At 49.2% G+C, this 14259-nt stretch overlaps 1 protein-coding gene across 2 annotated transcripts in view; it reads right to left on the reverse strand.

The window, feature by feature from the left end:
• The window catches only part of LOC147701889 (uncharacterized), a 93537-nt gene that overhangs the window by 23487 nt on the left and 55791 nt on the right, over window positions 1-14259 (reverse strand). For both annotated transcript variants that reach the window (XM_086930516.1, XM_086930515.1), the window contains exon 5: window positions 2973-3086. In XM_086930516.1, coding sequence (XP_086786642.1) covers window positions 2973-3086 — 114 coding nt within the window. The remainder of the gene's footprint in view (window positions 1-2972; window positions 3087-14259) is intronic.

Consider the following 14259-nt stretch of genomic DNA (forward strand, 5'->3'; position numbering starts at 1 on the left):
GCAGGGCACTGTGCGACGTAGCTTAGCCAGGTGATGAGTACATGGTATCATTGAGCGCCCTATCTACCAGTGAGGTAACCAGGCACCCTTCCCAGAGACACATCTATGAGATCATCATCACACTCACCCTCACTCACCCTCAACCCCTCACCCTCACTCACCCTCACCCACACTCACCCTCATCCTCACTCACCCTCAACCCCATCACCCTCACTCACCCTCAACCCCTCACCCTCACTCACCCTCAACCCCTCACCCTCAACCCTTCACCCTCAACCCCTCACTCACTCTCAATCTCACTCACCCTCACTCACCCTCACCCTCACTCACCCTCACCCACACTCACCCTCAACACCTCACCCTCACCCACACTCACCCTCACTCACCCTCAACACCTCACCGTCACCCACACTCACCCTCACTCACCCTCAACGCCTCACCCTCACTCAACACCTCATCCTCACTCACCCTCAACCCCTCACCCTCACCCACCCTCACCCTCACTCACCCTCAACCCCTCACTCACCCTCAACACCTCACAATGACTCACACTCACCCTCACACACCCTCACCCTCACACACCGTCACACACCCTCTGCATAACAACACCTCTCACACCCTCACTCACCCTCACACACACTCACACTCACGCAACGTCACACACCCGAAGCCTCACACCCCCTCACTCACACTCACCCTCACACCCCCTAACCCGCACACCGCCTAACGCTCACACCCCCTAACGCTCACACCCCCTAACAATCACCCCCTAACCCTCACCCCCTCACTCTCACCCCACACCCTCACCCCTCACCCTCACCCCCTCACCCTCACCCCCTCACCCTCCACCCTCACTCACCCTCAACCCCTCACCCTCACACCCTCAACCCTTCGCCCTCAACCTCTCACTCACCCTCACTCACCCTCAACACCTCAGCCTCACCCTCACTCACCCTCACTCACCCTCAACCCCTCACACTCACTCACCCTCACCCTCACTCACCCTCACCCTCACCCACACTCACCCTCCCTCAACCCCTCACCCTCACTCACCCTCAACCCCTCACCCTCAAACCTTCATCCTCAACCCCTCACTCACCCTCACTCTCACTCACCCTCACTCAGCCTCAACTACTCTCACTCACCCTCACCACCTCACCCTCAACCCCTCACCCTCACTCACCCTCACTCTCACTCACCCTCACTCACCCTCACTCACCCTCACTCACCCTCACCCACCCTCACCCTCAACACCTCACCCTCACCCACACTCACCCTCACTCACCCTCAACACCTCACCGTCACCCACACTCACCCTCACTCACCCTCAACGCCTCACCCTCACTCAACACCTCATCCTCACTCACCCTCAACCCCTCACCCTCACCCACCCTCACCCTCACTCACCCTCAACCCCTCACTCACCCTCAACACCTCACAATGACTCACACTCACCCTCACACACCCTCACCCTCACACACCGTCACACACCCTCTGCATAACAACACCTCTCACACCCTCACTCACCCTCACACACACTCACACTCACGCAACGTCACACACCCGAAGCCTCACACCCCCTCACTCACACTCACCCTCACACCCCCTAACCCGCACACCGCCTAACGCTCACACCCCCTAACGCTCACACCCCCTAACAATCACCCCCTAACCCTCACCCCCTCACCCTCACCCCACACCCTCACCCCTCACCCTCACCCCCTCACCCCCTCACCCTCACCCCCTCACCCTCCACCCTCACTCACCCTCAACCCCTCACCCTCACACCCTCAACCCTTCGCCCTCAACCTCTCACTCACCCTCACTCACCCTCAACACCTCAGCCTCACCCTCACTCACCCTCACTCACCCTCAACCCCTCACACTCACTCACCCTCACCCTCACTCACCCTCACCCTCACCCTCACCCACACTCACCCTCCCTCAACCCCTCACCCTCACTCACCCTCAACCCCTCACCCTCAAACCTTCATCCTCAACCCCTCACTCACCCTCACTCTCACTCACCCTCACTCAGCCTCAACTACTCTCACTCACCCTCACCACCTCACCCTCAACCCCTCACCCTCACTCACCCTCACCCTCACTCACCCTCACTCACCCTCACTCACCCTCAACCCCTCACCCTCAACCCCTCACCCTCAACCCCTCACCCTCCCTCACCCTCAACCCCTCACCCTCAACCCCTCACCCTCACTCACCCTCACCCACCCTCACCCTCACCCTCACCCTCACCCTCACCCTCACCCTCACCCTCACCCTCACCCTCACCCAGTGCAATAGGTCTCAGACCATTTCAGTTAGAGCTTTAAGAAATGTTTATGGCTTTTTTTATTTGTAATTCTTTAGCATTGGCTACAGGAAACAAAAATGCTAAACATTTACAAAAAAAACCCATAAACAATTCTAAAAGCACTAACTCTAATGGTGCGAGACCTATTGCATTTCCAATGCTGGTTTTATCAGTCTTCAAGATTCTTTTTGTAACCAATGCAATCCAGCTGTGTGTTGTTACAAAAAAACACTCCTGGAACTTAGTCAGGGCTTTATAATTAAATAGGCCAATATACTTCTGCGAATGACTGCGGTCTGAGTTTTGAACTAAGACCGCAGTCACACGAGAAGGCTCACTTATCATTGTGGCAATTATGGGGTTTGAGAATGCCCACACAGACTAATATACGTTGCTGGACTATTGGAGATACTAGAGGTGTATTGGCCCTGACGAAGTTCTAGGAGTATTTTTTGGAACAAAACGTGTTGGCTGGATTGCATGTTACAAAAATAATCTTGAAGAGTGAAATAAAGGATTTCTTTACAAAACTTATGGGACTGGATTTGTATTCCTGATGCACCTCCAAGCCTACAACACTAATGCCCTTTTAACATTGCACACTAGCTCTGTATTTGTCTTAACCAATCACAGATATTCTACAGGAGTTTCTAGTCACCTGTAGCCGGCTGCGCCACAGATTCGCTCACATCAGAGGGTTGGCAATCCTGAAATTTGAGGTCTTGCTCTTGCTTGATTCGGCATAGAATGTCCGGGCTGATGAAGGGGAGGCCTGTCAGGAAAGAAGGCAGCAGGTGAGAAATTATCACTGTTAAATTCAGGGGAATGCAGACTGCTTTGAGAGTGGTGTACATTGGAAGCATCAATAAGAAAAAAAATACACAACTATTAAAGTAACTTCACTCACCTCCAAACCAACGCAGTGCTTCTAAGCCTAGAATGCCTCATGTAGTAGAAAGTTGAATAGAAGGGGTCCTTCCATGTGCTTATCATATGATCATTTACTTTTTCGAAGTTAATCTCAAATGATTAATTTATGGATAAATATTTTCAGAGTCTTATATTTGAGCTTGTTGTTCTATCAACATCCGATTAATCAATTACACCCTTTTGGTGTGGTGTTATGGTATTTTGGCCTATTGATGGTAGGGTTGCTTCATCTAAAGGCATCTATTCTGCTTTAATTAAAACTATTCCTTTAATCAGCAGAGCCGTCTGCTAGTGTATTGTTACCAAATCTCTAAAATATACACGGTGGGAATTGACTTTTCCAAGAAGGACAAAATAGAAACTGCCTTGAACCCAAGTAGTTTAAGATTAATCAGCATCAACACTTTTCTAATCAATGAATCAGAGAATTAGTTAAGTAATTTAAGTGCACTACTCACCCTTGAGGGTCTCAAGGCGCTGGGGGAGAGGGGTGTCAGGAGGGGGAGGGGGGGGGAGGGGGTGGGGGGTATTGGTATTGCTCGGATAGCCAGGTCTTGAGGTTAGTAGGTCCTGGGTCTGTCGTAGGAGGATGGGGAGGGTGTTCCAGGTCTTGGCGGCGAGGTGGGAGAATTGTCTGCTGCCTGTGGTTGCTCTTCGGATGCGGGGGGCGGTGGCGAGGGGGAGTTCGGCGGAGCAGAGGTGGCGGTTTGGGGTGTAGAAGGTGAGTCGCCTGTTGAGGTATGCCGGTCCAGTGTTGTGGAGTGCAAAGAAACGATGGATTTGGGCCCAGATCTTTGGACTGGGGTGAGTGTGTGACATTGATCCACATTCGGTCCATCACCTGTTGTGTTTGCATATTCCGCCCTAAGTGCGCTGGGGATGCCCAGAAGTGGGTCCCAGGCACTCCACACCACTGGAGTCAAGCTAGCCGGGCTGCTGAGAGGTGTTACCTCAAAACCGGTCCGGTCCTCGGATGCTTGATTCCGTTCTGGGAAGGACATGGCTTTTGTAGTTTGGACTGGACTGTTCCCATGGGGCACAGGGTCAGAGCTGATTTGCATATCGCCATTGTCTAACCCAGGGTGGTGTGGAGTGCAAAAAAACGATGGATTTGGGCCCAGATCTTTGGACTGGGGCGAGTGTGTGACATTGATCCACATTCGGTCCATCACCTGTTGTGTTTGCATATTCCGCCCTAAGTGCGCTGGGGATGCCCAGACGTGGGTCCCAGGCACTCCACACCACTGGAGTCAAGCTAGCCGGGCTGATGAGGTGTTACCTCGAAACCGGTCCGGTCCTCGGATGCTTGATTCCGTTCTGGGAAGGACATGGCTTTTGTAGTTTGGACTGGACTGTTCCCATGGGGCACAGGGTCAGAGCTGATTTGCATATCGCCTTTGTCTAACCCAGGGTGGTGTGGAGTGCAAAAAAACGATGGATTTGGGCCCAGATCTTTGGACTGGGGTGAGTGTGTGACATTGATCCACATTCGGTCCATCACCTGTTGTGTTTGCATGTCCAGTGTTGTGGAGCGCCTTGTGAGCGTGGGTGAGGAGCTTGAAGGAGATTCTCTTGTTGACGGGAAGCCAGTGCAGGTCGCTCAGGTGGGGTGTGATGTGGCTGTTGCAAGGGATTTCGAGGATCAGGCGTGCAGAGGCGTTCTGTATGCGCTAAAGTAGTTTCTGGAGTTTGGACGAGGCTTCCGCGTAAAGTGCGTTTCCGCAATTCAGCCTGCTGCTGACGAGGGCCTGAGTGACCGTTCTTCTTGTTCCGGTGGGGATCCACCTGTAGATCTTGCGGAGCATGCCCGGGGTGTTGAAGCAGGAGGATGAAACAGCATTGACTTGCTTGGTCATGGAGTGTTGTGTTGAGGATGAACCCCAGATTGTGTGCGTGGTCGATGGGTGTCTGTGATGCTCCCAGTGCAGTCGGCCAACAGGAGTCATCCCAGGCTGAGGGGGTGGAGCCGAGGATGCGGACCTCCGTCTTGTCCGAGTGCCATTGGTCTTCCGACTGTGTTTCTCGTGCTTTTCAACATTGTTAAAGTTTTTAAAATATTCATTTTAAGTATTCCTTGCCAATGGTCTTTTTTCCACCTTTTAAAAAAAAAAAAATTCTATGAAATCAAATAAAAGTATATTTGACTTGACTCTACCAAGAGAAGTAGAACTGTTTCATTGGATGTTATTGCCTGTTTTGTTTATCATTCTGCCTGTCAGGAAGTGCTTCCACTCGAATACACAAGGAACGGATTTGTTGTGATGTCATTCACACTGTGAGCCCGCTCCTCGCGCCACAGTGGAATGTTAGGAATGCGAGTGTTCTATTGTGCGCGCCGCACGCTGTCAGTTCAGTGATCATCTGCTGACTGATGCTGTGTTGATGTTCGGACCTAATAAATGCTGTAACTTAAGCTGTGTCTCCGCCTTATGTTGTCTTTACAACATATTTATGGCGACAAGAGAAACAGATGAGTGAAGAGGAAAGATGAGTGTCATCTCAGAACGAGATAGAAAAAAATTCACACGCGGATGGAATACATAAGTAAGAAAGCGTACCTCTGCTTATTGACGTGGGAGGAGAACGTATGTAATTCTGCTTAGGGCACATAGTGCGTCAGCTGGGAAAGCGCAGAAGCGGAACTTTGGGGAAATGTCGGAGGACAGCTGATTAGAGCTGAAGTGTGGTGATAAGAACCAGATGCCGGTGCGAAGGCAGATCGGTGTGAAAGTTCCTGAACAGAGATGTTGGCGTGATACAGACGCTTGACGTGGGTGACAGGAATGCCAACGGCGTAAAGCGGCTAGTAAATACTTTTGAGGCAGTATTTACTGACGATTACAAATATCTGATGGGAGTTTAAGTTTAAGTTCGAGCATTTATAGAGCGCACTACTCACCCAGAGGGTCTCAAGGCGCTTGGGAATGTGAAAAATTATTTGTCGAATAGCCAGGTTTTAAGTTCTTTTCTGAAAGAGATGTGGTTTTGAGTAAGGCGGAGGTGAGTGGGGAGTGAGTTCCAGGTCTTGGCTGCCAGGAAGGAGAAGGATCTTCCTCCCATCGTGGATTTCCGGATGCGCGGGACTGCGGCGAGGGCTTGATTGGACGATCTAAGTTGGCGGGTGGGTTTGTAGAAGGACAGACGAGTGTTGAGGCATTTGGGTCCTAAATTGTAGAGGGCCTTGTGTGCGTGGGTGAGAAGACGGAATGTAATTCTTTTGTTAACGGGAAGCCAGTGGAGGTCTTTTAGGTGGCAAAGGGATGTCTAATATGAGTCTCGCAGATGCGTTTTGGATGCGTTGGAGTTTTTTCTGTAATTTTGCTGTGATTCCGGCGTATAATGTATTACCATAATCCAGTCGACTTGTGACCAGTGCGTGGGTGACGGTCTTTCTTGTCTCGAGGGGGATCCAGCGGAAGATCTTTTTGAGGATGCGAAGTACGTTGAAGCAGGAGGAAGAGACTGCGTTGAATTGTCTGGACATCGAGAGAGAGGAGTCTAGGATAAGGCCAAGGTTACGTGCATGGTCTGTGGGTGTGGGTGCTGTGCCCAGAGCGGGAGGCCACCAGGAGTCGTCCCAGGCAGAGGGGGAAGATCCTAGGATGAGCACCTCCGTTTTGTCCGAGTTGAGTTTTAGGCGGTTGTGTTTCATCCATTCGGCTACTTCTTTCATGCCTTCGTGCAGATTGGTTTTGGCGGTGTTGGCGTCTTTGGTGAGGGAAAGGATCAGCTGGGTGTCGTCAGCGTAGGAGATGATGTTAAGGTTGTGTTGGCGCGCGATGGATGCGAGTGGGCTCATGTAGACGTTGAAGAGGGTGGGGCTGAGGGAGGATCCTTGTGGGACTCCACAGATGACTTCAGTGGCCTCTGAGTTGAATGGGGGAAGTCGGACTCTCTGAGTTCTCCCAGCTAGGAAAGAGATGGTCCAGTCCAGGGCTTTGCCTTGAATGCCGATGTTGCTGAGGCGTTGTATGAGGGTGCTGTGGCTGACTGTGTCGAAAGCGGCTGAGAGGTCGAGTAGAATGAGGGCCACTGTTTCTCCGTTGTCCAGTAGAGTTTGGATGTCGTCAGTTGCTGCAATGAGGGCGGGTTCGGTGCTGTGTTTGGCCCGAAATCCGGACTGAGAGGGGTCGAGGGAGTTGTTGGATTCAAGGAAGGCAGCGAGCTGGCTGTTGACGGCTTTCTCAATGATTTGGCCGGGAATGGGAGGAGGGATATGGGTCGGTAGTTTTTAAGTTCAGAGGGGTCTGCTGTGGGTTTCTTCAAAAGGGCGCTGAGTTCGGCATGTTTCCAGCTTTCTGGGAAGGTGGCAGAGTTGAACGAGCAGTTGATGACATCACGGAGATGGGGTGCGATGATGGAGTCGGCTTTGTTGAAGATGTGGTGGGGGCAGGGGTCAGTTGGCGAGCCAGAGTGGATTGAGTTCATTAGGCGGATGGTGTCTCCGTGGTGATTGGGTTCCAGGCGCTAAGGATGTTACTTGGTGGAGTAGGATCTGAGGGGGGTGGGTAGTGTTGATCGCTGGAAGTATTCTCAAAGCTGTTGTGGATGTCGGCAATTTTGTTATAGAAGAAGGAGGATAACTCATCGCAGAGGTCTTGGGAGGGAGTGATGTTGTTAGATGCTGCGGTGGGGTTGGTGAATTCTTTGATGATGTTGAAAAGTTCCTTGCTATTGTGAGTGTTGTTGTTGAGACGATCCTTGAATGCTGACTTCTTGGCTGATCAGTTGGTGGTGTTTGCGGATGGCTGCCTTGAGGGTGGCCATGTGGTCATTGGTTGGGTTTTTTCTCCAAGTTTTCTCCAGGGTGCGGCATAACTTCTTGGATTTTTTTAGGTAGTCATTGAACCAGGGAGCCTTTTTGCTGGCTGATTTCATCTGGTGCTTTATCAGGGGTGCTAATTCGTCAGCACTGTGGGTGATCCATTGCTTGAGATTGGTGGCCGCTTGGTTAGGGTCCAATGAGAGGGTGGGAGGGTTTTGGTTGAGTGAAGCGAGGAGTTGGTCGGAGGTGATTTTGTTCCAGTTTCTCCGAGGAATAGGTTGTGGGCGGTTGTGGGTCAGGGTGGATTTGTAGCTTAAGTGCACACAGCTGTGGTCCGTCCAGTGGAGAGCTGTGGTGCGGTCGAAGGAGATGTGCTTGCTGGAGGTGAAGATAGGGTCGAGCGTGTGTCCGGCTATATGGGTGGGGGTATCAACAAGTTGTTTGAGTCCGAGGTTGTTCAGGTTGTCCAGAAGGGTGGTGGTGTTGCTGTCGTGTTTGTTTTCAAGGTGGTAGTTGAGGTCTCCTAAAAGAATGTAGTTCTCGGAGGCGAGGGCATGTGGGGTGATGAATTCTGTGATGTTATCGCTGAATTGAGTGCGGGTGCCTGGAGGTCTGTAAATGAGGGTGCCTCTGAGTGTGTTCCTAGGGTCGGTCTGGATCTGAAAGTGGAGATGTTCGGCGGTTGTAAGATTTTCATCGGAGCTAGTCGTGATTTTGATGGTGTTCCTATGAATGATGGTGATGCCTCCTCCTGTCTGAATGGTGCGGTCTTTACGGATATTCTTGTAAGCGTCCGGTATGGCTATGGCGATGTCGGGTGCTGAGGATGGGTTCATCCATGTTTCTGTGAGGGAGGCGATGTCCGGTGACACAGTGTCGAGTAGGTCCCAGAGTTCAGTTGCGTGTCTGTGGACTGAGCGGGTGTTAAGCAGGATGCATTTCAGGCGGTCAGAGTCGGTGCTTTGTACGGAGGGAGTGGATTTGGTGATGGTCCTGGAGCAATTGAACGTGCAGGAGAGGCAGGCGAAAGGGCAGTGGGTACGTCCAGGGGTGGCAGAGCAGCAATGAGGTGTGCGTCCGGGGTTGAGGGCGAGGAGAGTTGCGGCATCATATGTGACTCTAGTGGGTTGGGTGTGGCGGGGACCAGGGGGTCTGGCGCTGGGCGCGGTCCAGGCGCGGACGGGCGTAGACGGGCTTACCTTTGGCGCACCTTCGGCACGCATGGGGCGCGACCGCTGCGCGAAAAAGCATCTGTCATAAGTGGATAGTGGAGGGGGAGGGGCGAGGGAGGATCAGCAGGGAGGCGGGATCGGTCGGAGAGGACGGTCTCCGAGGCACAACAACAAACAAAATAGCATCCAACACAAATTGCCTAAAGCAAGGGGCACACCGAGTCAATGGCGATATCACACACAACACGGAAAATGAAATAAAACCACTCGACAATGCTTGAGCACACACGCGCAATGATAATTAGCTGCTGGCAGAGACAATAGCTGGGCGTGCGCGTGAGATACCACAGGAAAGTGCTTAAACCGGCAGAGCGCTACTTAATGAATATAATGCACACGCTTGGAAGTCTAAGTTGTAACGCAGTGACAGCCAGTAGGTTAAAAATGCACAAGATTAGCAGGCGGTTTTTTGGGGCAATTTGAGTCTGCGCATCGTGATAGTAACGAGCAAAGCACGAGTGTGACGACGTATATGCCGAGTGTATGAGGAGAATAATCATCAATAACTGCAGGACCTCCTATTTTAGGGTGGTATCACCAATTTGACCTCCATATCAAAATTGACCCACATGCTGTTGAACAGGTTATGGTGGTGGATGACCTCTCAATGGAAGATATCTTGGAGGGAGGTAAAGGTGTTTTCAGAGACCAATTGGGCAATCTAGAGGGGTATGTGCACAAGATAAAGCTCAAGAGTAATGCTGTTCCCATTCAACACAAACTGAGAAAGGTTCCCATCATGGTAAGGGGAGAGGTAAAGAAAATGTTGGAGGAGATGCTATCAAATGGGGTCATAGAACCTATTGAGTGTTCGTCATGGATTTCCCCTGTTGTGATTTCACAGAAAGCTGACGGAAATTTTTGTTTCTGTGTTGATCTCAGGAGTTTGAACCAAAATGTAATACCTGACACTTTTCCCCTATCCAACATAAACGAAATGATGGTATTGTTGAAAGGGGCAAAATACTTTTCAAAACTTGACCTTCGTCATGCTTACCATCAGATACGTTTGCATGAATCTTCAAAACACTTGACAGCTTTCATTACCAATGAAGGGATATTTCAATTTACGAGGATGCCCTTTGGGTTGTGTTCAGCTGCGAGTGTGTTTCAGAGAATGGTCACAGAGGTTTTTTAAAGGTGTAAAGAATGTTATTTATTTCCAGGACGACATTTTGGTATTTGGTGAGAGTGTGAGGGACCATAACACTGCCTTGAAAGATGCCCGTGCGAGAATTTTGGAATCTGGTTTGACATTGCGCAGGGAAAAGTGTTCCTTCTTGGCAACGGAGGTGGAATACCTAGGGCATTCCATCTCGTCTGAGGGTGTTAAACCAAAGAGAGACTTACTGGCATCCATAAAATTGGCTTCTGTTCCCACCAATAGAGACCAAGTATGCTCTTTCATTGGGCTAATTGAGTATTACTCGAAGTTTGTGAAGAACTTTGCGAGCAAAACTGAACCCCTGAAAGCGCTCTTAAGAGAAGGAGTCAAGTTCTGTTGGGCGGATGACTAGGGAAAATGCTTTGATGACATCAAAATGGAAATATGCAATGCAGGCATTTTGGTTCCCTTCGATGTACATGGAAAGACTATTATCACAGTTGATGCAAGTGATACTGGCATAGGAGCTGTTTTATCACAGAGTGATGGAGATAAAGAGAAAACAGTGGCAATTTCATCTCGTACTTTGACTACCACTGAGCGATGTTATTCTGTTATAGAAAAGGAAACATTGGCAGCTGCTTGGGGTGTAAAAGGAAACATTGGCAGCTGCTTGGGGTGTGAAGTATTTCAGGATGTATGTCTGGGGACGTAGGTTCAAACTTCACACTGAACATAAGCCCTTGTTGAAAATACTCTCACCAGGTGGAACAAGAAAGGGGTCAGTCAGACTGGCTAGGCTAGCCTCCAGACTGCAGGAATACAATTTTGATGTGGAGTTCATTTCGGGCTGGCGCAATGTACAGGCCGATTGTATGTCACGCTTATCCTTGAACTGGGAGAATGTAGACAAGACAGGAGTGTCAAAGAAAGAGAGAGAAGGGGCTATCTCTTGTGTTGAGGACGTAATTCAGGGGAGTGGTGGTGCTGTCAGTAGAAAAGAATGGGCAGAAGCTATGTCTCATGATGCGGTTTTGAAGAGTGTTTTGAACCTCATTTCTAAGGGTAGACATAGAGAAAGCACCTTACCTGTCGGTGTTAGACCTTTTAATGCGTGGTGATAAGATAATTCCCCCATTTGAGATTCGTAAAAGACTTTTTTGACTTGGTGCATGAAGGGCATTTGGGCCAAACCATTACAAGAAAACGGTTGAGAAATGAATTTTGGTGGCCCGGAATGGATGGAGATGTGGTTGGTTGGGTGGAGAGGTGCAGTGAGTGCTGTGAAAGCGAAAAGAGACTCAAGGTGGGACCCCAATCCGTCCCTAGTTCCATCCATGACCCTGGCGTAGTGTGGCACAGCATATGCCTCGATTTTATCGGACCTATGCCGGGCGTTCACCCTAGCAAAAGATTTGGTCTAGTAGTTCTGGATGTTCATACTCGTTGGCTCATTGTTGACCTGCTTCCAGAAATAACCACTCGTATTACCATTAAAGTTTTGCGCATGATTTTCAGAGAGGAAGGTTACCCCTCAGTCCTTATTAAAGACAATGGGACCCAGTTGACTTCCAATGAGATGAGAGAATTTATGAGTGAGTGTGGCATTAAACATTCGTTCACCACTTTGTACAACCCACAATCCAATGGGATTGTCGAGAGAGCCAATCGCATGATTAAAGGCGCGATAAGTTTGGCGCTCACCAATGATCTTAACATTGAAGAGACTTTGAGCGAACTGGTATGAGCCTATCGCACGACTGAGAATTCCACTACTGGAATGGTTCCCTTTATCGCCATGCGGGGCAGGAAACCAGCCTCAAAACTGGTGCCTCCTTGGATCAGAGAGTTGCTTGAGGAAAAGAATGGTGGTGGTTGTGATGTGAGCGTTCCTGTACATGCTTCTAGGAGAGTACACGACAAGGAGAAGAACTTGTCTAACATACTTGTAGGTGACTGGGTCAATGTCTGTTCCGGACGATGGGTCAGGGGTCTATGTAAGTTTCGTGGACCCTTCAAGGTAAAGGAAGTGTACCCCTTCTATGTTGTATTGGAAAATGGGGAGAAGTGGAACATGCGTATGATAGCAAAGTATTACTCACGCGACCACATCCTAAAAAACCCATTAGTAATGCAGTCACCAAGAATTCATGTTCAGGTTACATGTTGGCCCAAGATCGTCATTTGCTTGACGGTGTTCGAACACGTACAGATGTGAGGGCACCAGGCCCCGGTGGGGATAACTTGAACACAGGTCATAGGGCAATTAACTCGAACGATGTGTCCCATGATCCTCATAGAACCCAATCTTACCAGAGACCCTTAGGGGCCAGGAGACTTCCTCAACATTTGCATGATTTCATTGTGGGCTGATTTGTTGTTCATATTCCAAGTTTCTGCCTCCTTTTCACCTTACCCTCTTATTGTTTTTCTTCCATTTAATTCCCTACCTGCATGTAGACGAAAGGGGGGTATGTTGTGATGTCATTCACACTGTGAGCCCGCTCCTCGCGCCACAGTGGAATGTTAGGAATACGAGTGTTCTATTGTGCGCGCCGCACGTCAGTTCAGTGATCATCTGCTGACTGAAGGCGGGCGCGCTGATGCTGTGTTGATGTTCGGACCTAATAAATGCTGTAAATTAAGCTGTGTCTCCGCCTTATGTTGTCTTTACAACAGGATTCTTAAATCTGCAACTGGTCACGCTGTTGTCACATTTAATTCTTTATCTTCTATATATATTCTAAACAGAAAGCAATACTACTATGTACTTTTTGGTAGGGTTGTCAAAACCAATAGCAAAGGATTTATTAAGATAAACAGCATGCGTGCACACAACACATATAAAGAGTATTGGTGAAAGTTTGTTTATAAGCGTGGTCATGTTTATTTTTTATTAAAAAATGACCTATTTTCTTTGCCAATGCTTGTTACATCTATATGCGACTCAAAACCATGTATTAAAATTACTAGAGGGAGACCCCTGTACTTCCTATTTTTAGACTATTCCATATTCCCCTTTTCCTTACCAAAACCCCTATTAATTACTGCGCCGTTACCCCCATTTATTATTCCTTTTGCAATATTTTAATCTAGATTTTTTTCTATTTTGCCCTGAGATGTTTGTTTGTTGGTCAGAATGTCCTCACACAGGGTATTGTTAGCAGTTAGATTTACACGTCCTCAGTAAAAGGACAGGCTCACTGCATGGACGGTCACGCGTGTTCAAAGCAGCGCCCTCACATAAGGAAGGGGGAATCTCGAAATTATTCGGAAATGTACGATCACACATAACCATTATCGTCCTATTTCTTTGCTGCCTATTTGAGTAAAGTTCTGGAAACTCATTTAGCTAATTGTCTTAGTTCCTTTTTAGAGTAATCCTACTATTTAGACTCTCATCAGGGTGGTTTTAGACAAGAACACTACTGATTCTGTAATTCTGGCAGTTATGGATGAGTTGAGAAGGGGAGCCGATCAGGGCTCTACCCAGGCTCTGGTACTCCTTTATCTATCGGCTGCTTTCGACACGGTCAATCATCTTCTTTTGATCGACCGTGTCGGCTGTGCTGGAATTCAGGGTATGTCCCTGAAATGGATTACCTCATTTCTTAGCAACCGTTCTCAATCGGTCCGTCTTGCTAGTTTCAGGGCAGAGCAGACGCAATTAACTTGTGGGGTCCCGCAGGGCTCCTCTCTGTCACCTTTACTTTTTAATTTGTATGTCCTCCCCTTAGTTCTGGCTTTGCGCAAAAGAGGTCGTAGTTTTTAATTAGGCTGACGATCTTCAGCTGATTTTTGACATCGACTCTTCTACATCATCTGTGTCTAGCTTCCAATCCACTATGAATTTCATTAGTGACTGGATGAACACTAATCAGCTTAAGTTAAGCACAGACAAAACGGAGCTGAT

This window comes from Lissotriton vulgaris, chromosome 7 (assembly GCF_964263255.1).
Source record: "Lissotriton vulgaris chromosome 7, aLisVul1.2, whole genome shotgun sequence".
Taxonomy (NCBI): Eukaryota; Metazoa; Chordata; class Amphibia; order Caudata; family Salamandridae; genus Lissotriton; species Lissotriton vulgaris.